At 37.2% G+C, this 25,944-nt stretch overlaps 1 protein-coding gene and 1 pseudogene across 1 annotated transcript; both read left to right on the forward strand.

Annotated features, from left to right (window-relative positions):
* Nucleotides 1–1,810: 1,810 nt before the first annotated feature.
* LOC116138264 lies at nt 1,811–8,119 on the forward strand (annotated as a pseudogene).
* A 505-nt stretch (nt 8,120–8,624) lies between these two features.
* LOC116138275 (putative laccase-1) lies at nt 8,625–9,654 on the forward strand. The gene is made up of 2 exons (XM_031423983.1): nt 8,625–8,628; nt 8,980–9,654. The coding sequence occupies exons 1-2, from the start codon at nt 8,625–8,627 to the stop codon at nt 9,552–9,554; spliced, it is 579 nt and encodes a 192-aa protein (XP_031279843.1). The 3' UTR covers nt 9,555–9,654.
* The last annotated feature ends 16,290 nt before the right edge of the window (nt 9,655–25,944 follow it).

Genomic DNA, 25,944 nt, shown 5'->3' on the forward strand with positions numbered 1-25,944 from the left:
TTGAATAGCCACTATTAAAGTACCACAAGTCATTTTGAAAAGCAAGCTATGAAGTATGGGCAACAAGACAGTTGGCACTGAGCTTAGGTTTCCACACTGTATAGTTTTTGAAAAAGTTGTTCTAGTTTGGTGACACAAGAGACTGAAGCGGTGACCTTACTAAATTAAAATCATGATTTCTAATGCATCTTTTCAAATACAAAATAAGTTTAAAACTGTTTGGTCTGATATGACATTTCTTTTGGCAAAAATGACGAATAGGAATGAATCTTTTTACAATCAAGGTCTGATCACATGGGGTAGCAACAATTTTCTGAATTGATTCAGTGACTTTCACGAAGGTGGTCACACCAGGTTTGGAGGTGCTAGCACTAGAAGAGAATCTCAAACCTGTTTTATCACCAAAGATCTTCCCTTGTCCAAGAACTTCATCAAGTTTGTATGAACTTGCATTTAACCTTTCAAAAATGGCCTTGGCCTCAAATAGTTCATTTAAAGCTTGATTTAATAAAATTTTCTTATTGGATAAATCAGATAACAAGACATTAATTTTATCATTCAAAATTTTCTTATCTTTGAACTAGTAAGATTTTTCAGATTCAAGAGATTTAATCCTCTTGATGGCTTTTAAACAAGTCTAATACATCTTGTCATAAGCCTCTCGTCGCTCTTTGTAGACATCACTTCAGTCATCCGAGGACACACTATCGCTGTCCTCTTGGTTAGCCGCAAAGGCCAAGAAATATTCATTCTCATTAGTGTTGTCACTTTCACTCAAGGTGGCAGCCAAGCCTTTTCCCCTTTTCTTTAGAGTGTTCGTACACTCATACTGAATATGGTCGTAGCCTTCACACTGAAAACATATGATTCCTTTGCTTTTCCTTTCATTTTCTCTTGGAAATCTTTTCGAGAATCCTCCTTGACCAGCTTAGTCTGAAAACTTTTAACAAAGGGTTTTTTTCCCCTTTTTAGCCATATTTGGCTTTCTCATGTTCTTTTCTAGGAATTTCGAAACGTTTTTTGTGATTAGAGAAAACTCATCATCTTCATTATCACTCGTATCACAAATAGCTGGAGAATCAAAAGATACCTCATGTTTCAACACAAGCCCTTTACCTAATTTCTTTTCCCCTCGATTTAAACTAAGCTCAAAGGTTTGTAGAGATCCAATCAGTTCATCCAGTTGCATCTCGTCAAGGTTACGATATTCTTTAATAGAGGTTGCTTTAGACATGAATCTTTAAGGCAAGGAGCGCAGCACCTTCCTAACAAATTCAGCATCAGAAAAAATTTTACCTAAAACAAAACACTCATTAGTGATATCACACAATCTGCTATGAAAATCAGTAATGGTTTCATTATCATGCATAACAAGATTTTTATAGTCTATGATTAATCTTCTAAGCATAGTCTTTTTCACAATATCGGTTCCATGATTTTTAATTTGGAGTCTATCCCATGCATCTTTAGCCGTTTCACAATTTGCAATGTTTTTCATTTGACCTATACTAACAACATTAAAAATGGTGTGAAATGCTTTAGAGTTAAAATTAGACTCTTCTAACTCAGCTTTGGTCCATTGATCAAGGGTCTTTCTTTTACTTCCACTAGCTTCATCAGTTTTAGATTCTTGCCAACCAACCATACAAGCATTCCAAGCCCTCTCATCAATAGATTTCAAAAAAGGCACACATCTTAGGTTTCCAAAAGATATAGTTGGTTCCCTCCAACAAAGGTGGTTTATTGGTAGACCCTCCTTCACCAAAAGAACTCATGATAAGCAAACAACCAGTGTGGTCACACTAAGACTATGGTGATCACCAACAAGATCGTAAGACAAAGGTGACAGTACACAGACAGAGGTGGTCACAAACAAAAAGTTCAACACCAGTGTGGTTACACAACTCCAAGGTGGCCACAAGTCTAAAGCGAACAAATTTGCAGAAAAAACGTGAAAAACAACCAGTGAAAAACAAGATTGAAAATGCGATAAAAACACAATCAACAAGCAAGGATCAACTGAAACAACTCTCCAAAACAAGCTTTGATACTAATTGAAAGTTTTAATTACTTTATCAAGTGAATTAAACCTAAGCAAAAAGGGCTGCTAAGTTGATTTTAGTGTCCATTTATTATAAAAACAAAGCAATAAAAAATGAACCAAAATAAAGAACACCAGGTTTTTACATGGTTCGGCAAAATGCCTACATCCATGGGACCAAGTCCAGAATGAAGCTAATCTACTATGGTATACCTTTCAATTTAATTACAAAGCCAAAGATTAAGCCTCAGTTGCAACAACACCCCCTATTTTACAATGCTTCAATCTCTACCCTTTGGTCAAACTATGTACAATCATAGCTAGCTCCAAGTACACAAAACCACCTAGTTAGCCTTGAGCTCCTCTCAAGGTACAACAACAAAGATCCACTTTAGTTGCAGAAGCTCAAAAAGCTTCAAGCATCAGCTACGTAACCAAACGTAGAGAGCAAGGACAATTTCTAAGAACTTTGAAGGAGGTATTTGTAAGCAACATTATTTTTTAACATGATTCACACTATAAATTTTTTGCATGTTTATCTATAAGATTTGGTATAATAGTGCCACTTTACATGATTAGAAACATGTGATTGATTGATACATAGGTGATTGGCCTCATCTAACGTAGCTAAAATATATGTTTTGCATGAATATATATTATCTATAAGAAAGAAGTACTCCAGACCTCGTTTTTCAAAAGCAGCTATGAATAATTAATAATACATTGCGAAGTTATTTTCATAATTAACGTCTTACGTTACATGGGAAAACACAAAACAATTAATCATCGTTATAATGTGTACTAAAATACATGTTGGAATAATTAAATCTAAGGGTTCAAAAATTTTGTTATATAGTTTATAAATTAACTTAATTTTCTTGTTAATTAAAAACAATGATTGATAATTCATGAAAGGAAAATATTTTAATCGATCTTAAATTTCTCATTTTCTATAACTATATTGTTTTTCAGAGCAACGAAAAACAATGACATTTTAATTTTGAATAAAATTTAAAAGCACTAACTCAATTTTGTATACGGGCAGTTTGACTTGGTCGGATGACTAGAAAGTAGAAACGTGTGCAAGGCTTCCAATTTTTTTTTCCCTCTCCAAAAGTCACTTTAGTTTTAGTATAAGTAGCTGAGAGATGTAGCTAAAGATCACAGAAGAAAGAATTAAGGCGATCTGAGAACACAAAAAGACAGACAGAAATGGGTAAAAAGCAGATGGGTTTCATCTTAGCTTAGGATTCTTGTTTCTGGATGGACTGCTTCTCTGCATAGCAACCGAAATCCATTATTATGATTTTGTTGTAAGTGCTTTATTTTAGCATTTATAGTTTTTTCATAAACTTTGTTAAATAAGTGAAGCCTGCGACGTCGTTTACGTCAAGTAAAGACGCTGCCGTTTTTGCCTATTAGTCCAAGTTAAATCACAGCCATCAAATTAAAGAGAATCCGACGGCTCCAGTTCAATCACAAATCAACAATATAAAAGGGAACTTTTTTATGCATTTGGCTACAGTTCATGTATTAGGTTTTTTCTCCTTTTTTCTCTGTAAATGCGTTTGTAACCTGGGTAAGGGTTTAGATTTCATTCTGGTTCTTCTCTATGTAAATCTTGCTGGAGTCTTACTTTTGAGGGCTGAGTGTTCCTTAAAGGGTATAGAGTACTCTAGTGGTTGTTGAGATTTGCGAGATAAAGAGAAGTGAATGAGTGTGTGAATGTGTTGCTGACAGTGAAGGAGATTTGTCTGTAATCTGTAATCTTTGAAGTGATTAATCCTATTGCAACGAGCTCCATATTCTGGAGCTCAACGTGGATGTAACTTGTTCTATATTGAACAAGTGAACCACGGTAGATTGTGTGTTGTGTGATTTCTTGTTCTTGCGTTTGATTTGATTTGAGATTGATTTGGTAGTTTGAGTAATTAGGATTGATTTACAACAAACTTTCTTGTTTCTGTTAGATATATACTACAACAATTACAGTTCTTTTTATATTTCTTGTTATTGCTGTGCATGTTTTTGTAGCTAAAAGAAGCGAATTTTACAAAGATGTGTAGCACAAAAGCATGTTAACTGTTAATGGAACTTTTCCAGGGCCAACAATTCAGGCTCGAAAAGGCGATATTATGTTCGTTAATGTCATCAATCAAGGAACATATGGCGTCACCATTCACTGGTATAACTTAATTTCTCTCTTCTTTAACATTAATCAGAGATGATGAATAAAATATCCAAAATAGCTTATGAAATTTCCTTCTATTTTTCTAGGCATGGAGCGAAGCAACCAAGGAACCCATGGTCAGATGGTCCCGAGAACATAACACAGTGTCCAATTCAGCAGGATCCAACTTCACTTATGAGGTGATATTGTCCACTGAAGAAGGAACTCTTTGGTGGCATGCCCATAGTGATTGGACTCGAGCCACAGTCCATGGTGCCATTGTTATTTTACCTCCTCGTGGAAAATATTATCCGTTTCCTAAGCCTTACAAAGAACAAACAATCATACTTGGTATTCAAATTCTACATCTAATTATATAATTTGCTGAAGCACTAAACCATTTTTGACTTTCAATATTAATGTATTGGCAGCATCGTGGTTCAAGGGAGACGTGATGGCGATTTTATCTAATTCAATCGCAACTGGAGCCAATCCAAGGATCGAAGATGGATTCACTATCAACGGCGAACCAGGGGACTTTTATGATTGTTCCAACGGTACTTTATCATGTGAAATTAAAAATTCATTAGTGAACATCTTAATTTTGTCCATGGAAAAGTGAACTCTTAACGGTGAAACGGGAATTTTTTATTTTTGGGAAGGCTAATTTTCTTTTAAAATATGAATAAAAATTTCTACTTCAATGATAAAAATTGTTTTGATTAAAAAAAAAAAAAAAAAATTTCTATTTAATATAATATATATTTTACATTTAAAGTGTGTATTTTATTTTATTTTTTAAAAAAGAAATAAAGATAGTGCTTAGTGCTTACAAGATAAATTAAACTTATTTTAATCTTGCCGAAATAATTTTTTTTGAATTTTTAACAAAGGGAAGGAAGAGAACTGCTAAAATGAAAGAAAAGATGGTATGAGTAAACTCTTAACAATAATATATTTTTTCTATGAATTGTAATTCGGACATTTATTATTTTCTTTTAACAAAAAGCGTTCAAAAAATTACTAGATCAATATTGTTTCTTAGGATTAAGATTTTTTTTTTTTAAATTAAATTTTAAATTTTAAATTTGAAAATTATAAAATTTTGTTTTTACAAAAATTTCACTCAGGCTACAGCCCAGGTGAGCCTGTATTTGCTTCCTTATAAATAAAAAAAATAAAATAAAAAATAATTACACCAACAAATGGTTCCTTGTCACAAACACAAATTATGTTTTGTCAAAATTTCATAAGGGATTCATAATACTTTTAAATAATTGTAAATGCGTTTTATATTAAATGATGTCTCAAGATAAATAAATAATTTTTTTTTTTTTTCATATGGAATAAAAGTTGAGAGACAAGTGAAAATAAATTACTTTTTCATAGGAAAATACAAGTCACTTAATTAGTTGAAAAAGACAAATCACCTAATTTTTGTTCAGAATATTTTTATTAATAAATTTAAAGTTTATAAAAGTTTGATATGATTATTATGCAATTTATATATGCTAAAACCTTTATATATGTACCTTTTTGTCATTTACTTTAACACTTAAAAAGTTATTTCAGAAATAGGGGAGAAATCATTTACTCGATGTATACTTCCTTTTTATTAATCATAATTTTACCTTGCAGAGACAACCTATCGCCTTCTGGTTGAGTGCAATAAAACTTATCTCCTACGCATTGTGAATGCTGTGATGAACGAAGAACAATTTTTAGGAATCGCGAACCACAGCCTTACAGTTGTTGCGCAAGATGCTGCATACATAAAACCAATAAATACCAGTTACACAATGATAACTCCTGGACAAACAATGGACGTTTTGTTCACAGCTAATCAAAATCTTAGCCACTATTACCATGATAGTGTTGTCACATATGCCACCGCCACCGCAATCGTTCAATATGAAGGCAATTATTCAATCCATTCATGTCCTTTCTTCCCAGCTCTTCCTGCTTACAATGACATCGATGCTGCGCAAAACTTCACTAAAAGCATAAAGAGCTTAGCAAATAAAGAATACCCCATCTATGTTCCAAAAAATATCACCACGAAAATCTTTATAGCAGTTTCTTTAAACAGTTTGTTGTGTCCCAACAGTTCATGTGATACTGACTCCGGTGATAGGACAGCTGCAAGTTTAAACAATGTTAGTTTTGATACTCCTAAAATTGATATATTGGGAGCATACTACGGGTAAGAGCTTTCAACTAACTTTATGATATTCAATTTTGCGATATGCTAAAACCTAAAATTTTTTGCAGGAGTTTCAACAATGTTTTCGACAGAGGTTTCCCAAGTCAGCCACCCTTTATATTCAACTTCACAGGAGATGTGTCGAACGTATCAGAGTACACAGCCCAAGGCACAAAGGCGAGGAAGATCAAGTATGGTGAAGCAGTTGAAATTGTGTACCAAGGGACTAATCTCGGGTCTGCTTCTAGTCATCCAATACATTTACATTGCTTCAGCTTCTATCTCGTCGGGATAGGCTCTGGAAATTTCGATAACGTGACCCATCCACTCACTTATACTTTGGTTGATCCACCAAAAGTTAACACCTTTAATCTTCTTGAGAATGGATGGGCTACAATTCGATTTGTTGCTAATAATCCTGGTAACTAAAATCTCTACCCTTATATTTAAGTTGTTTGTTTATTCAGAATTACTTATATGAAGTTGTCTTACCACTTCATTTTGTTGATGTTGTGAGTGAATGCTGAAACGGCGTCGTACTGAGTATTAATGGAATGATGTCGTTTTGAGATAGCTCCAAGATGATCCTGACCGCTGATTCAGAGAAGATCTAACGGCTGAAATCAAGTCTCCAGTCAACACTATAAAAGGATTAAGTCTTCACACAAATAGTAGATCAAACGAAAAGAGAGAGAGCCGTTTTTCATATTCTTTGTTCGATTAGGGTTCTTAATTTTCTGGGTCTGATTTCAGTTGTAATCTGTGGGTATCTTGAGTAGTTTGGGTTAATTAGTCAAGGGAAGAACAAATGTGTTCTTGTTATAGGAATTTCCAGGTTAGAGTATTTCTAGGGCAGATCACGGGTTTGAATCAGAGTTGTTTGATCTAGGGTTTTGGGTGTATTCTTGTAATCGTGACTGTAAGGTATTGTTCTATAATCATAGTGCAGCAAACTCCCCTTTCCGGAGTTCAACGTGGATGTAGCTTGCTCAAATAGGGCAAGTGAACCACGGTAAAAATCCGGTGTTAATTGTTTGTGTGTTTTTTTGTTTCTTGATTGTTTGTGATTGTTTCTTGGTGATTGCATAACAGTTGACATAGTGAGACTCTTCAATAACATAATAATATGTAGCGGTGAGTGGTTCTGGATACCCTGCATTTTTTGGAGGAATCAAACCACACAGTGTAGATTCGCAAAAAAAGGACTGGAACTGCACAGTGCAGGTTACGGTTCTACTTGCTACCTGTGCTCACCCCTAATAACATGTATCATCATATATTTGTCAAAAAAAATTTATTTATCTATCTATTACCATAATTTATGAATAATTACCCATTATTATTTATCAATAATCACCACCATAGATAATTTCGAAATCTAGTAATACTTGTCTTTATGTAATTGGATGGTATCAACATGTTAACAAAGTGAGTAGATGAGATTGTTTCATATATAAGCTTTTCTCGTTTCTTTTATCAAACCTTAATTTGTAGATAATATTTCTCTCTGTAGTGTTGTTTATGAATTTTAATTATTGATCTCTAACTTAGAATAAATTTAATTTTCAACAGGAGTGTGGTTTATGCATTGTCATTTGGAAAGGCACACAACTTGGGGAATGGATACAGTTCTTATTGTAAAGAATGGTTCCACTACGAACACGTCGATGCTACACGTCCTGTTTACATGCCGCCTTGTTCTTGATTGATTATATATTCATATTTTCAGAATAAGTTGCTTGTGTTTACTAATTGAACATTTGTAATCTACCAAAAGCTTTAAATAATATGTTTTGGGAATAATTTTAGCTTCAATAAATGGAAGGAAGAGAACTGCTAAAATGAAAGAAAAGATGGTATGAGTAAACTCTTAACAATAATATATTTTTTCTATGAATTGTAATTCGGACATTTATTATTTTCTTTTAACAAAAAGCGTTCAAAAAATTACTAGATCAATATTGTTTCTTAGGATTAAGATTTTTTTTTTTTAAATTAAATTTTAAATTTTAAATTTGAAAATTATAAAATTTTGTTTTTACAAAAATTTCACTCAGGCTACAGCCCAGGTGAGCCTGTATTTGCTTCCTTATAAATAAAAAAAATAAAATAAAAAATAATTACACCAACAAATGGTTCCTTGTCACAAACACAAATAATGTTTTGTCAAAATTTCATAAGGGATTCATAATACTTTTAAATAATTGTAAATGCGTTTTATATTAAATGATTTCTCAAGATAAATAAATAATTTTTTTTTTTTTTCATATGGAATAAAAGTTGAGAGACAAGTGAAAATAAATTACTTTTTCATAGGAAAATACAAGTCACTTAATTAGTTGAAAAAGACAAATCACCTAATTTTTGTTCAGAATATTTTTATTAATAAATTTAAAGTTTATAAAAGTTTGATATGATTATTATGCAATTTATATATGCTAAAACCTTTATATATGTACCTTTTTGTCATTTACTTCAACACTTTAAAAGTTATTTCAGAAATAGGGGAGAAATCATTTACTCGATATATACTTCCTTTTTATTAATCATAATTTTACCTTGCAGAGACAACCTATCGCCTTCTGGTTGAGTACAATAAAACTTATCTCCTACGCATTGTGAATGCTGTGATGAACGAAGAACAATTTTTAGGAATCGCGAATCACGGCCTTACAGTTGTTGCGCAAGATGCTGCACACATAAAACCAATAAATACCAGTTACACAATGATAACTCCTGGACAAACAATGGACGTTTTGTTCACAGCTAACCAAAATCTTAGCCACTATTACCATGATAGTGTTGTCACATTTGCCAACTCCACCGCCACCGCAATCGTTCAATATGAAGGCAATTATTCAATCCCTTCATCTCCTTTCTTCCCACCTCTTCCTGCTTACAATGACATGGATGCTGCGCAAAACTTCACTAAAAGAATAAAGAGCTTAGCAAATAAAGAACATCCCGTCAATGTTCCAAAAAATATCACCACGAAAATCTTTATAGCGGTTTCTTTAAACAGTTTGTTGTGTCCCAACAGTTCATGTGATACTGACTCCGGTGATAGGACAGCTGCAAGTTTAAACAATGTTAGTTTTGATACTCCTCAAATTGATATATTGGGAGCATACTACGGGTAAGAGCTTTCAATTAACTTTATGATATTCAATTTTGCGATATGCTAAAACCTAAAATTTTTTGCAGGAGTTTCAACAATGTTTTCGACAGAGGTTTCCCAAGTCAGCCACCCTTTATATTCAACTTCACAGGAGATGTGTCGAACGTATCAGAGTACACAGCCCAAGGCACAAAGGCGAGGAAGATCAAGTATGGTGAAGCAGTTGAAATTGTGTACCAAGGGACTAATCTCGGGTCTGCTTCTAGTCATCCAATACATTTACATTGCTTCAGCTTCTATCTCGTCGGGATAGGCTCTGGAAATTTCGATAAGAATTACAACATCAATAATACTAGAGTAAATGATTTGTATAATTTTTGCTAAAATAAAGTTCAGGTTTTGGATTTTCCGCTCACTCCGTGAAGCTTGTCCCAAAAACGAAAGCCCTCAAAAAGCTGGTTTCTCCTTCTCCCTGGACAATGCATGCCAAAAAGTCGATTCCCTAATGAAAATCGGGTCAAAACCACCCTTTTTTCCTCTCTTTTCCTTCTTCCTTTCTCTTCTCCTTTCCCTTTTCCTCTTTTCTTTTTCTTCCCTTCTTTCTCCTTCCAATCGACTGAAACTGGATTTAAGTTTGTGAGTGGAAAACATCAATTTCCCCCCTTAATTTTTGCACTATTTCAAAAGCCCCTGAGACATCAGATTTTTATCACAAAAGACCCCAAATTATCAATATCTTATAAGGTCCTAATAGATTGAATATTTGCACTTACACCCCAAATACAGAAACTTTCAAAACATACAATTTAGTTCAAATTCCAAAATGTGCATTGCCTCGACGAAAACTTTCTTCTGTTCGGAGCCAAAATCTATAAAATTTTGTATAGTCCCAAGGTATTAAATCTTTTCACTTGGACCAAAACTTCTAAAAACTAGCAGTTCACCCCCCTTTTTCACCCCATTCCCAGCAACATTTCAACTCAACTGAAATTACAACATGGAAAGTCCCTTTCCAAACCAATCACCAAATATCAATAACACCAAACATTAATTTTTATAACCCAAGTGATTGAATTTTTCTACACTTTCACATTGCAAAAAACAACTCAAGAGTGAACATTCCACACAAACCATTTCACACCTCAAGTTAACCAAAACACTTCCGTTTATCAATCAGACAAACCAATCCCACCAAATCGATTGGATTTCTTTTTATCAACTCAAATCAAGAATCACACACATAATATTCCACCAAACTCCATTCAACACATTTTATGCATATGCGTGATATACAATTAACCAACCCAAAACCAATATGACTTCTAATACAAATTTCCAATCCAAACCACTCCAGTAATAAACGTACTACAAAAGGCATTTCACAACCAACCAGCAAAATCTTTTCATTCATCCAACATTAAAAAAAATGAGAAAACATGCAAAAGTCTACCAATATAAGTTATATACAACATACGTAAACACAAAGGGTACGGGGGTTACAGTACAGGTAATATGGCCATAGAAATCAAATGCCACGAACCCTATTTAATTATTAGAATTTTTATGTTTGGGGCATTGATTTCATAGGACCATTCCCTTCACTTGTGGTAACGTTAGTAAACGATCCAGTTACGCAGCGAAAAACAAAAATATTTATGACATGATCGCTCTAAAGAACCAGATCAGGGCACAAATTTACAGTTTATATATATTAAATAAGAATCTGCAGATTTTAGTTTAGAGTTTAAGAAATCAACGCACGTTTGGAGGCTTCTCCAACTGTCTCTGAACATATTTCACTACCGACCCAAGTGTAGATCGAACTATGTAGTCCACACGAAGATAACCTCAAGGAACGCAGAGGGATTGCTAGATCCTCTTTAGCCTTTAAGAACCAAGAAGAAATCAAAGTGTATTTGATTTTTAGCAAAAAGCAAAATTGGCTTGAGAGTGTGTAAGGGGCTGGAATTTTTTTCTTTCAATGAATGAAGAGAAGAGCTAAAGTATTTTACAAAGTGAGCACTTATATAGTGCACACTATACCCTATTCCATAAGGATTGGGCTTGGGCTCTAACCCAAACACCCTTTCTATCCAAACATCCCTTTAAGATATTTTAATTTTAATTTATCATTATCTAATTAATTCAATTAATACATATATTAACATTTACAATAATGATAATTTATTTAATATATGCGAACACATATTTAACGTAATCTCACTTATTAATTTTAATATCAAATTAAATAAAGGCTATAACCTCAGCAAATTAATTGCCTAAAAAGACAAAAACGCCCTTCTTCTAAGCTGCTCTTAAATTATCTTCTATGGTGTGACCCTAGGTTCCTTATCATACCGGTAGTGTGTCGTACATGATTAATACCAATTAATCGTCTCACTAAACACAGACCAAGATGGCCCCTAGCAAGGCATCATGGCCACCGATAGATTCGATTCAGTGAAGTACTACTGTCAATGATATGGTCACCGTACAATTCGTCCTTTCATCATCTATTACTCGACGGAGACCGAGGCATAGAAAGTGTCAACCTTCAGTTACTCTCGATATTGTGTATTCAGTTACTGGACCAATGACTTATTATAAACTGGATAGAGCAATAACTCAATCCCACTGTGGCCACAGTTTTAGTGTCTTGCCATTTACTGAATTGCGCCATGAGATAACTTCTCCCGTACCCGGGAGTGATGAATCCTCGTCTATCTATCATAGTCTTGATACACTCCTTAAGCGTCAATCACCACCGTATTGATAGCTCTGAATAGAATTGCGTTAGGCTAGTGTCAAACTACACCAATCGGTAAACAAGGCGCTCCGGTGATCCTCAAGTCTAAGGATCACATGCACCACCTTCGTTAGAGGATTTGTTCCATACACTAGGGTTACCATCCATATGAATCCTCTAGTGGGTCAGTCCAGTGAACTTGCCTATGCAAGCACCCATGTGTTGCACAAGGTTGTCACCAAACAACCTTAACAAGTGAGATCATCACTCACTGCCTTTCAACAGAGTCGTTAAAACACTATGATAGCCTTACTGTATTATCTGTGCCCTTACTTCAGAATAATACTAGGGCTATGATGTTTTAGAATGGCCAACATATGTGCTCATAGGGTTCTCACTATAAAGATTTGAAACACTTGATACCGTCGTCACGGTTCTACCATTCTAAGGACATATATCAATACATACAATGATGATTTACGCGATATAGTATAAAGCCTTTATTGATCAATGAACATTATACAAAGAGTTAATCTACAATAATTGATGGCTCTAGGGTATCTACTCTAACAATCTCCCACTTGTACTATACCATCATTTCATGTATTTAAAACCAAATGATCTCAAGTGCCTTCATGCTTCTACTACGACAAGAGGCTTGTCAGTGGATCTACGAGATTGTTGTTAGTATGCACTTTACTAATTTGCACATCTTTCCTCTCAACTATCTCTCTGATGAGATGAATCGTCTGAGTATGTGTCTGGACTTTTGATGAAACCGTGGTTCCCTGCTTGAGTGATTGCTCTATGTTGTCACAATAGATGTCTATTGGATTAACAATCATGGAAACCACACCTAGTTCAATAACGAACTTCTTAATCCAACTGCCTCCTTGTCGCATCTGACAATGCATATACTCAGCCTCCATTGTAGAGTCTGCGACAGTGCTTTGCTTGGAGCCCTTCCAGCTCACTACACCCCCATTGAGAATAAACTACAAACCCTGATTGCGATCAATATCATCTTTGTCCGTTTGGAAACTAGCATCACTGTATCCTCTTTATGTGAGCTCATCTTCCCCTCCATAACCAAGAACATATCCTTAGTCCTCTTCAAGTACTTAAGAATATTCTTGATAGACATCCGTGACGCTCACTGGATCCGATTGATATCTACTGCAAGTGCAAAAAGCCATAAGACATCAATCCGAGTACATAGCATGGCATACATGATGGTCCAATGCTGATGCATATGGGATCCTCTTCTCCTATCTCTCTCATCTGTGTTATAGGACACAATTCCTTAGAGAGATAAACACCATGTGACATCAGAAGAAATCCTTTCTTAGATTCTTCCATACTGAATCTTTTCAGTACTTTGTTAGTATATGCACTCTAACTTAGGTCAAGCAACCTACGCGATCTATCACGATGATCTTTATTCCAAAGATATAGGCTGCTCCCCTAAGTCCTTTATGGAGAAACACTTGGATAACCAAGTCTTTACTGACTGCAAGTTCAGTATATCATTACCTATCAGAAGTATGTCATCGACATACAACACCAGGAATGTCACTGTTGCTCCCACTCTACTTTCTTGTAAACACAAGGCTCATCTTCGTTCTTGATAACCAAATTCTTTACAGCTTCATCAAAATAAATATTCTAGCTCCTTGAAGCTTGCTTGAGTCCATAATGGATCTCTGCAACTTGCATACCCTATCACTTGCCCATCAAGAATGAAACCATGGTTGTGTCATATACACATCTACTTCAAGGTTTCCATTTAGGAAAGCTATTTTGACATCCGTTGCCAATCTCATAGTCATGATATGCAGCAATCGTAAGCATAATCCGGATGGATTTAATCATGGCAATCGCCGAAAAGGTTTCTTCATAGTCAATCACCTGAATTTGTTTGAAACCTTTGGCAACCAGTCGTGCTTTATAAGTATGCACCTTGCCCCATGCAGTCTTCTCTTGAAACCCCATTTACACCTTATGGGGTTTACCTCTTCAGGTGGTTCCACCAGAGACCATACTTGGTTCTAGTACATGGAGTCCATCTCAAATTTCATGGCTTTAGCCATTTAATAGAATCTGGATCTAATATACGTTTTCCTTGGTCTCTGGTTCATCGTCTTGGTAGACTAGTACGTCACCATGTTGAGTCACGAGATAACCGTATCTCTCAGGCTCATGGTGTACTCTTTGTGCTACCTAAGGTGGTTCACTTTGATCCACAGCTTGTGGAGTAACCTTCTCATGATGTTCACCCACCTTCTATGGCACATCATCCCATCCATTGTCTAGTATATTTTATGGTTCTAGAACTTCATTGAGTTCTACTTTTCTCCCATAGTACTTCTTAAAAAATATTCTTTTCTAGGAAGACACCAGAATGAGCAACAAAAATTTTACGCTCTTCTGGGTGGTAGAAATAGTATCCTTTGGTCTCCTTGGATACCCCACAAAATTATATTTACAGGATTTTAGGCCCAACTGTTCAAAGTCTTCTTAACATAAGCTTCGCAACCCCAATCCTTAGATAAGACAACTGGGTTTTCGCCCACTCCATAGCTCATATGAGTCTTATCTACATACTTTTAAGGCACAAGGTTCAAAACGTGAGTCACAGTTTCTAGGGCATAACCCCAGAACAATGTAGGTAAATCACTAAAACTCATCATGGACCTAACCATATCAGTAAGTGCGTTATCCTCCTTTCAAACACTCCATTGTGTTGGGGTGTATACGGAGGGGTGAGTTGTGACACTATCCCACTTCTTTAAGGTATTCAGAAAACCCTGAGCTTAAGTATTCACTTCCTCGATCCGATCGAAGAGCTTAATACTTTTTTCCAACAATATTCTGTACTTCATCTCTGATTCCTTGAATTTATCAAAGGCTTCAGATTTATGTCATATAAGGTAACATCCCATATCTACTGAAATCATCTGTAAATGTGATGAAGTATGAATTCCACCTCCGGCCTCAACTGTTAGTGGACCATATCCATCACTATGGTATGATGCTAACAGCTCAGTCCCCTTTAACCTGTCCTGTGAAAGAGACTGGTCATTTTGCCTAACGCATGACTCGCATACCTCAAATTCTGAAAGTCAAAAGGGTCCAACTCATCTCTTTGAAGTTTTGCAATGCGGGTCTTATTACACTGACCCAATCTACGTGAGAGGTATGTCTGGTTTTGATTGCTATATTTAGCTTTCTTGGTTTCAACATTGAGAATATCTTTATTGTTTAAATCAAGAACTATAATCCATTATATAACCTTGGCAATCCCAATAGAATACCATTCAAACTAAAGGACAACAATCCATTAGATATCTCAAAATGATACCCTACATTATCCAAAGTGGATACTAAAATAATATTTCTAGAAATAGAAGGTACATGAAACAGTTATGTAGTTCCAATAACAAGCCCGTAGGCAAACCTAAACAGTAAGTCCCTACACCAATGCAGCCACATGTGCTCTATTTCCAACCCGTAGGTTCACCTCTCCCTTGGCGAGCACTCTACTTCTACCTTAGTCCCTTCACATCAATACAAATATGAGTACCACACCTGTGTCAAATGCCCCAGATGTTTAGGGAGAGAAGTTAATCTCAATCATAAACAACCTGAAGTCTAGCATCCGACTTCTTCTTGCTTGCAAGGAAAGCCTTGAAGTGTTTTCCTCTAGTGGCCAAGCTTGCCCAAAAGAAGCAGACTACTTTGCCCTTCCCTATGCCACTCTTAGGCCCAAAGCAACATGTCCTTTGGGCTTGGGCTTGGGTTTCCCTTGGCCTTACCTTGCCATTACCCTTTCCTTTACTGGCCAAACATAAAATAGGCTTGGATTTCTTCAAGTCTTGTTCTGCAATCCTCAGCTATTCAAAATTCCGACAAGGTTTTCACCATCATGTTCATATTGAAATTCATTATGAACGGTGCATAAAAGTCAGGCAAGGATTGTAGAATCAAATCCATTTGTAATTCTAATCCAACTCAAATCCCAAAGTCTCAACCCTCTCTATGTGCTCGATCATCGTGAGCACATGCGGACCAACTTGGGCTCCCTCAGTCGACGACTCCAAACAGTGCTTTTGACACCTTTACCTCTCATGTCGAGCATTTCCTTCGAAAAGCTCCTTGAGGTGTAGAATAATGGCAGTAGCGTCCATATTCTCATATTGCTTTTACAGCACTGGTGTCATCGATGCTAACATCAAGCATTGAATGCCATCAACATCATAAGGAACTTTTAAATATCCTTTACTTCCTGAGTAGCATCAGGATCAGGCTCAGCCATGTATGGCTTTTATACAATTTCTTTTCCGACTTGAGTATAATCCAAGATTATGATACCAGTCTGAGAAATTGGATCCATCCACCTGTTTTCTTCTCGATTATCGGTCGCAAGTTCATAATGCCATTTTGGTGAATCTACAATTGCAGAAAAGATAAGTGATTAAAGTTCTTATTATTTAATATGGTCTTTTATTAATGATGCTCCCACTATTTTACTCAAGTCATAGCCCTCCACTATTAACTCGAGAAAGCTCGTTGACTTTCCTAGTGGACTGAGATCCCATCCTGCCCCTTTCAAACCTTCGCTTTGGCAAACAAGCCAAATGAGTTGATTAGGGAGGCCAACACTTAATCCACACCAGTTGATAGCTCCTACTATCAACCCAAATGTGAGAAGCCAACAAGCCAATCACACATCCAATGGCTCCAACGATTGTCCTCAAGTGTAATTCTAGTATCAGTAGAGTGGACACTACATGCCACTATGTACACACAATATATGTACTTCTTTACTATGTCTATGACGCGTTTATCAACCTTCGCTTTGGCGAACAAGCAAAACCTAATCTTAAGTCGACCCATCACCATTAAGGAAAACTCTAATGCATTTTAAGCTCCCACTGGTAGAAGTGTACCCTTCGCTTTGGCGAACAAGGTTTGATGAATAGGGTTTAATTAAAACGATGGTGATGGAAGGTTACGTGACTTAATATCCTTTAATTGTTTGTTTATTTAATGTCTCACTAGATTATCATATTTGTTAGAATGACATTGTTTGGCATGTTATTAACATTCAACCTTAGCATGCATTCTAAACAAAATATTAAAATGTGCCGGTACATGGCCCACTAAAAAACGGATTTCCTCGAGCCTAGAGGAATCTTAGGTCACCAGGGGTCCTGTAATAAATCTTGAGTTTTCAGTATGATTTTCTCTTCCTTGATCCATCTTCAAGTACATTACAAAAATATCATTTCTAAATTACAATAATTAATCTCAAACTAAGTTTACATCAAAGAATTAGAATCCTCGATTTACATTCAGGGGAATGAGATGGAAGAGAATGTACATCGAAAGAGAAAAAGGTAGGACATGCAGGCCCTATATAATAAATTACAATCATACACACCCAAAATTTTAAAACATTCCTATAGGTCTAAGGCTCATGTACCGGGCACCATGCAATATAAACAAGTACATGGCATTCATTCAAAACCGAATCCATCGGTACAGAAATGAGTAGAAGTCACGTAGAGCAGGAGAGTTCCTGGTCGTGCATCCAGTAAGATGAGGCTGTGACATTCCAATGAGTAGCATGAGAAAAAAAAAAATAGAAAGAACGAAAGAGAAATGAGTAGAACACGAAGATTGTGGATCCCCAGCCGTGCCTCCGGTAGATGAGGCCGTGGCATACACCAAAAGTGTATAGAAGAGAGTATGAGAAACAGAAACAGAAAGAGAACGAAATGAGAAAAGAAAGTGTAAGGAAAGAATTAAGAGAAAGAGTTACGGGATAGACGAGTAGAGGATTACTTACTGAGCATTATTTGTGCTCACCGGCGTTGTTTTTCAATGTTTTTGTAGGTTCTAGATGAAGATGCAGTCGGATGGATGTCGGCGGGCGAGGAGGAGTAGTTAGACTGTCCACCACACTTTTGAGAACTTTTGTAAATAATACTGACTTTGTGTAAAGATATGTATGGTAAATGAAAGAAAATTTTTGGTCCCTAACTATTTTTATTAATGACTCGTATTTTATTCTATGTATTTTTTTTTTTTTTTTATGAGTATCGGAGTATTAAGCAGTTATTACAATGATGGGGCCACTTCATACAAAAATGCGACAAATGTTAGAGGTTTGCAGATATTCTGTAAGCTCCACCCCATGAGTTGACCACTTTGACAAGCCCAAGGCCATTTGTGATCTGGGGAATGATTTGATAGGCCTACTACGCCTTAAGGAAAATGAGGCGTGATGTTCGTAATGGTCGCAGTTTATTATTTCACCAAGCAGGCAGAAGCCAAGCCTTTAGCTCCCATCACTTCGAACAAACTGAAGGATTTCATCTACAAGAACATCATTTGTAGATGTAGAATCCCCCACACACAATAACTGATAGTGGGAAGCAGCTCGATTGTGAAGACTCTCAATCGTTCTGTGAAAGGCTTGGTAGCTTCACTGCTGTCTACTGGCCCAAGCCAATGGTCAAGTAGAAGCTATCAATAAAGTAATCAAGCACACCATCGAGAGGAAGCTCAACTCTCTCAAAGGAAGATGGGAAACAAACTGCCTAAGGCCTTATAGTCATATAGACGACTACCAGAAGCTCGACAGGAGAGACCCCATTCTCGCTTTCTATGGATAACGAGGCAATGGCTCTGGTAGAAGTGGGATTAGTTCATTTCGGAGGGAGGTCTTCGATGAAGAAACAAACAAAGATCTTCTCTATCTAAGGCTGGATCTAACCGAAGAGCATCAGGCTAAGTCTCAGCTAAGGTACTTCCTATCAACAGCGAGCCAAAGTATTCAATTCCAAGGTCAAAACTGAGACTTTGAGGTGGGCGGCCTAGTTCCCAGAAAGGTTTCCAGAATACACAGAACCCGAACTTGGGTGCACTTGGGCCCAAATGGGAAGGTCCTTTCAAGATCTCTAAAAATCTTGCACCATGAACTTTTCACCTAGAACACCTCAATGGTGAAGCTGTATTACGAGCATGAATGCCGAGCATGTGCTAAGGTCTACCCATAAGCAATTCAGGTTTCAATTTTGTTCTATCTCATTTCTCTTAGAAATCAATGTAGTCCTTACGACCAAATCTCATTTATCAATAAAGAGGTATTATTCATAACTTTTGTCTTTGTTTTTATTATTTATTTGTTGTTTCAAAATCATGATCTAAGCGATCATATCTCAAAAACTCGGAATCAAGAGTTCGAAAAAAGGCAGCGTAGCTTTGTAAGCCACCCAAAATTCAACTCATCAAGGGAGAAATTCCCCAACTCAACGAAGTTAAGACTGGGGAAATTCGAGTAAAACACGTCAAAAGAAAATGATCATAATTGGCGACCAAAACACAGAGGGCAACTAGTCCAAACTCACGTTGTCGCAAGAAGATTTCTTTTTGATTGAAAAGTTCCTAAAAAGGGACGCATAACTTGGAGCAAATTTGAATATCTTACGCTAAGTTCGATTAGACAATTAAAATGACTCTGCATAAATAAAAGTAATGCTCAACAAAAAATGGGTAAAACCAATTTTCCATGATTAATGGAATTTAGTTACAAACTAAACTAAAAAAGCAAAATAAAAAAGTCTAAATAGCAGGGTTGGAGTGAACATTGTCGGAAACAGGAGTTTGAGCAGCATCCTCAGGAGCCAGAGTCGGGGCATCTTTAGGTGGGTCGACCAAGGAGGGTCGTTGTTCGCATCAGCTGGGAGTGAGGTTAGCAAGGTCAGGTCTTTGGTTTCTTGCTTAACTGTAACCTCTTCCTGTTCTGCCTCCTTCCTCATCCTCGCTCTCATCCAGACTCAGAGTTTTTCTAAGTAAAAAACTTCAAGCCTTTTACTTCAGCTTTCATCTCTGTTAATCTCCTTCCGATAGATTGCAGGTAGGAAGGAGAAGTCGTCGAAGGATGTGCCTCCCACAATTGTTGGACTAGTAAACTGAGGTCTCCCATACATGGCCCTTGACTTCTGACTTAAGGTCTTTAACCTCTTTTTTCAAGTTAACAGCCCTTATTTAGCCTTCTTGTAGTCCTCGTTCTCTTGGAAGAGCTCCAAAGGTGCTCACATTCTGGGCTTCCCAATCTGACGCAACATTTCAAGCCACGGCAAGCTGGAATTCAGCTTGTTGTTGGCACCCCCACTGCTGTGCTAGATTTTTTTTTGCCTTGGTCAGGTTCGCCTCAGCTTTTGTCCGAGCATCCTCGCTGCTGAGAGTTTGTTGAGAAACTCTCTCTCTTTGACCTCGAAGGCCCGGCCTACTCCCTCAATCACTTAAGCTCAGCTCACAGCGCCTCTTTCCTTTCTTACCATCCCACGTGATTACCGTCCAGGTGGGGTAGCTCTCATCCAAAAGGAGTTTGGTCATCGTGCAAGCATGAAAAGGATAAGAAATTAGCAAAAGTAAAGAAGAAAGCCTTTAAAACATGTGACAAGGCGAACTACCAATACCTTGTGACATAGCTACAAGCGCAAGCAACTTGTTCGTGAAGAAATGCCGTCCTTAAGCATCTCATAGGTCCGCAACGAAATGGCCTCCCTGCCGCCGAGGCTCCAAAACCTATATGCTCTGGGAGCCCCTAATAAGTTCTCGAGCTCGGCCTAAACTGCCTCGTCCACTTTCCCTCTACCACATCGCAAAAGCGAGCTTAACCGTTCCAATAGGGATGAGACCCTCAGCCACCGGAACAAACTTCTTCTGGCCGTGCTCTTGGTCAAGATATCCTTTGGGCCACTAGCATGCCTGATAATCTTTCCCGAGCCTCTCTAACTGCTTGTAACTCTTTGCTTTCCTAAGCTTCTTACTGCTCAGTCGATTTCTTCTTACCCGAGCCCTTCTATTGCCGCGACACCTTTTCTTCCCTGAGCCTCTTAGCTTGCTCTAAGATTTTCTTTACCGAGCCCCTCAGGGGCTTGGGCAGACCCTTCTGCCCGACTACCTTGAAGGCACCATAGGCTTCTTTGCACTTCGGCCCTCCCAAGTTCACCGTCGCTGGCTTTCGGACGTCGACCACGGGCATCTTGCCTGACCACCTCAACAGTATCTATCCTGCTTCGTCGCTGGATGATCAGCGGCTTCTTTGCAGCCCTGCGGGTTCGTGCTTCTTCTTCAAGCCTCTTAGCTTATCGACCCACATATCTACAAATAAAGTTAAGTTGTTAGCAACCTATCAAGATAAGGACATAACGGTGAGCTACCGGGCACCTACCTTCTAAAAATGGTATGAACTTCATTGAGTTTTATAGAAGTGGTACGCTATCAAACAAGAAGCGTGATGAGCTCGGTAATATCGCGCTTACTACTGCAAAATTGCTAAAACATAAGCCACTCTAAGGTCACTTCGGAGGAAGTTCTGCTCGACTTTACTACAAACAAAGAGAATGTAGGTTTGTTTCGCTTCCAAACAAGAAACCCTCTTTTTTGCACAAAGATCGGAGTTCTTACTAGCTTTTGAGGCAAAAGTATTGGTCCCCCCAACCTACAAAAAAATATTGGAGTCCAATTCGAAATCTTCTTCGGGACTCCGACCCAACTGTTAAAGTGTACTTTCCTACCTTAGAGAGGTAGTACATTTGTCTTGACCTTTTTCAGCCTATATAGGTGTACGAGCGCTTCCACCGATAGCTCACCTAACTCAGCTATCATATACCTATGTACATACCTACAATAATTATGTACGAGTTCCCCATCAATTTGAGGGAGCAACGCGAAACTATTTCAAAACTTGGCAATGAAATATGGGGGGATGGACATCCCACACTTAAAAGGGTATTTGAAATCGCCGCCCAACGTACAGCAGATTTTTCCAGGAGATATCTTTCAAAACCCTTAATGGAAGTTAAGTCAATAAACATTTTTTATTCGCTCGATTCATCAACCCCAATCGAGGAACTTGTTCCTTCCGTTACTTGGAACTGAGACCTCCTTGGTGGGGGAGTCTCCACAGAAGCATGGTCTGAGGAGCCCGCAATATCATTGTCCGAGCTCCTTACAAGATGGTCCTCAGAAACCTCTAGGACAATTTCCTCACGAACAGTAGAAGTTGTTGAGGAATCAAAAAGCTGATCTATGCTATGGCTGTTAGACAAAGACATGGTAGACAACGCCTCTGTATACTTGAAATAGAAGCGACCAAGTGTTAGAGTTTGACATTTCGGCGACCTATCCATACTTTGCTTTCAGTTTAGGCACCCAAGGTAGCTCATATTGATCGATAGATACAAGCGAGCTACCAGGATTCTAGCAGCCACTGATGCGTTGTGTTACTACACATGCAATGATAGCAAGTGCACTAGTCGCACAAAGTAATGCGTGATGAGTGAGTATAGTTCCACCGAGTGATTGTTAAGCACTAATTTTCCTAATTTTTTTCAAGTTGGAGAACCGAATTTGTTTGGATTAATGGAGAGATTAAACCTAAAACTAAAACAAACTTACTAGTATTAAAAAACTAATTAATGAAGGCAGATTTAAGAGCAGTAGATATATCAATTTAACAAAAGGTTAAGGTTTTGACTCTATTCGGACTCTATGGATGAATTCTAACGGATTATGCTATTTTCACACGGACATGCACGATCGTAAATCAAATTCTCTAAGTTCAAACATACCTTCTCAGGCTATGAATTCCAACTTTTCCCTATTAAACTTCTGCACCCACAATTTGAAGAATAATAGATCCAAGTTTTATTAAGCTAATGGAATCCTAGATTGATTTCATTGATTCTCAAATCTATCTCTAGCATTCAATACTACAATGGTGATTAACCAAGAAGCTACTATGATTCATCTCTCAATCTCATCACATAAAATCAATAAAACGAATAACCACAATCGCACATAGAATATCAAAATAACAATAATCACTGATTAATTCATAAAATCCGAGTTACATCAAAACCCTACCCAAAATGGGTTAGTTCTATAACTAATCAACCCATCCACAGAATAATAGTAAACATATAGCATTCAACATATTGAAATAAAGAGAAAAGAAAAGATATCTCCCTAGTAGAATCCCACGAGGTTGAATCTCAAAATCCTCTCACTTTCTCAACAAAATGTCAAATCTATCTGTAAAACTGCTGTAAACTAGTACAATGCATGCAAAAAATGTAACAACTGCTGTAAACTAGTACAATGCATGCATAATAATAGTGAAAATGGGCCCCAAAACTTTCTTTTTTATCATATGTAAAAGTCTTTTATACCAAAGAGCATCATTTACAAAAAAGCCATTTAAAAAGACAAAAGAGGGAAACAGTATAGCTATTGCTCCTCGCTTGCCGACGCCCCTCCGATTGCATCATCACCTAGATCCTGCATCCACAAAGGAAAAATAACGGGGTAAGCACAAAATATGCTTGTAGTAGTAAACCCTCTATTTGTTTATCCCCGTATGTATTCTCTTAATTCTTTCCTCACACTCTCTGATGTTTTCTCCTAAACGTCATGGCCTCATTTACCGAGGTACGCCGGATGGCGTTCCACAGCACCATCTCACTCTCATGACTGTCGAGTGGAGTTCACATAGCACCAACCGCACTTAGTGACTACCGATGGGATCACGAAGCACCTACCCTACTTTTCGTAACTATCGGGTGGAGACCACAAAGCACCTACCGTGTCCTCATGACTTTCGGGTGATGATCACAAAGCATCACCCATTTCTAATAACTAATCGGTGGAATCACAAAGCATCAACCCGTTTCTAATAACTGCGGGTGACGATCACAAAGCATCAACCCGTTTCTAATACTGTCGGTGATGATCACAAAGCATCAACTCGTTCTAAATACTCCTCTCATTCACTCTACTCTAGCACTTCTCATTCTCTCTAACCCTTAGAGTAGTTGCATCCACAAAGTTCTCTACTCATAGAGCAAGTGCATACACAAAGTCTCTACTCAGAGAGCAAGTGCATACCAAAGTTTTCTACTCTTTCTTAAGTCACTCTCAATGCACAATTAATGCCTATGGATGGTTCTCTCCTCTAATGCACTTATGAAATGCCAACATGCAATGTTGGAAGAATTAAGGTTCACTCTCATACTCAAACCTCTATTAGCATTTCACAACAACTCAAGTGCAAACAAACTCTACAACATAACAATAATTCTATGTCTTCTCTAACCATCCAAAATGGGAGAAAACTCCCTCACATACCATAATTCCTGCCATAGAAAGCACTTCCAAAAAGGTTTTTCCAATATCCTTCAATTCCACTCAAACTACATTTCAACCCACATCTCACTTCTAACAATTGAAGTGTATGAACAACCACAAGCAATAATAATCTCCATTTAAAACTCAATAACATAGCATATAACATGTATATAACAACATACATAATTGCTATTAAACCCAATCAAGAAATTCTCAAATCTCAACTTGGGTTGGGATTTACTTACTTTGTTATGAGAGATCTCACTAGCTTTCCTTTCTCTTGGTTTGCTTGACTCTTTCTCTACTTTTTAAACAAATGAACCAAAAGACCTCAATTTCAAATATACATAAAAAACTCACAAAGCTTCACATCCAAACAAGAATCCTTACCTTAGATGCCTTAGATTGATTTTCTACCCCAAAACACTCCAAAAGCCCTCTAAAAATCCTTGAACAAAAGAAAGAGAAATGAGAGGAAGTAAGAAAGAGTGGCGATGGAGAAGAAGAATGAAGGATTGCAATGACTTATATTCCTTTTAATGAAATTTATGCACAACATTCCCATTTTGCCCTTACTCTTCCTTCGGAATTCTATCTATATCCTTTGATTCATTACAAACACACCCCCATATCAACATATTCCCATGAAATCCTACTTTTACTCCCCACTTTTCCTACTAATTGGGTAGAATGGTTAAATTGCCCTTAGGGAGAAAATATCTAAAACTTAACAAACATTTTGGTCGGCCCGTCCGCGGCAAAGAATATCATGTCGCAGCAGCGAAACTGTCTAGCAGTTTCCCGTGGCTTCACACCTCTTCGCCGCGGCAAAGATTCTTCTTCGCCCGGCGAAGCCTGGAACACTGAACTTCTTCTATTTCAACCAATTTCAGGGCAAGTATTCACCATATCACTCAATAATACTATAAACCACTCAAATAAGAGCAAAGAAGAAACATAGCTACGTCCTCAGTGGGGCGTACACTATCAAAACTCAATGAAACCAGACGAAACTAGACCGACCCCCTTAAAATGGCAAGGTTTTTCTTATTAGCTCGCCCCAAAAGACCTAAAGCTTTCCTCAAATAAACTGTCATTTTGAGAAACTAAAATTTGCAGATTTCGCTGTTGGTGACGGGTAAAATGACTCTCGTGCTTAACTTCTTTCGCCGCGGCGAACCTCATGAAGAATTTTGAAATTACACATTTCCCTTCCCTCCGCTTATTTGCTTGAATCTTTGATCTTCGATGCTCTCCCATGGGAACAGCTTCATAGTGCTTCAATCTCTTCGAACTCTCCCAATTCTGAGATCCTTGACTTCTGGGTCCAGAAACCTCAATTCGCTCGTTATTTTGCAAAATGTCCATTTGGTGTACACACAAAATGTATAGAATTAAGTAGCAATTCAGGCATAAATAATAACTAAGAAGTATCTAAATCCGGCCAAAAAGCCTATTAAAA

This window comes from Pistacia vera, unplaced genomic scaffold (assembly GCF_008641045.1).
Source record: "Pistacia vera cultivar Batoury unplaced genomic scaffold, PisVer_v2 Contig11, whole genome shotgun sequence".
Taxonomy (NCBI): Eukaryota; Viridiplantae; Streptophyta; class Magnoliopsida; order Sapindales; family Anacardiaceae; genus Pistacia; species Pistacia vera.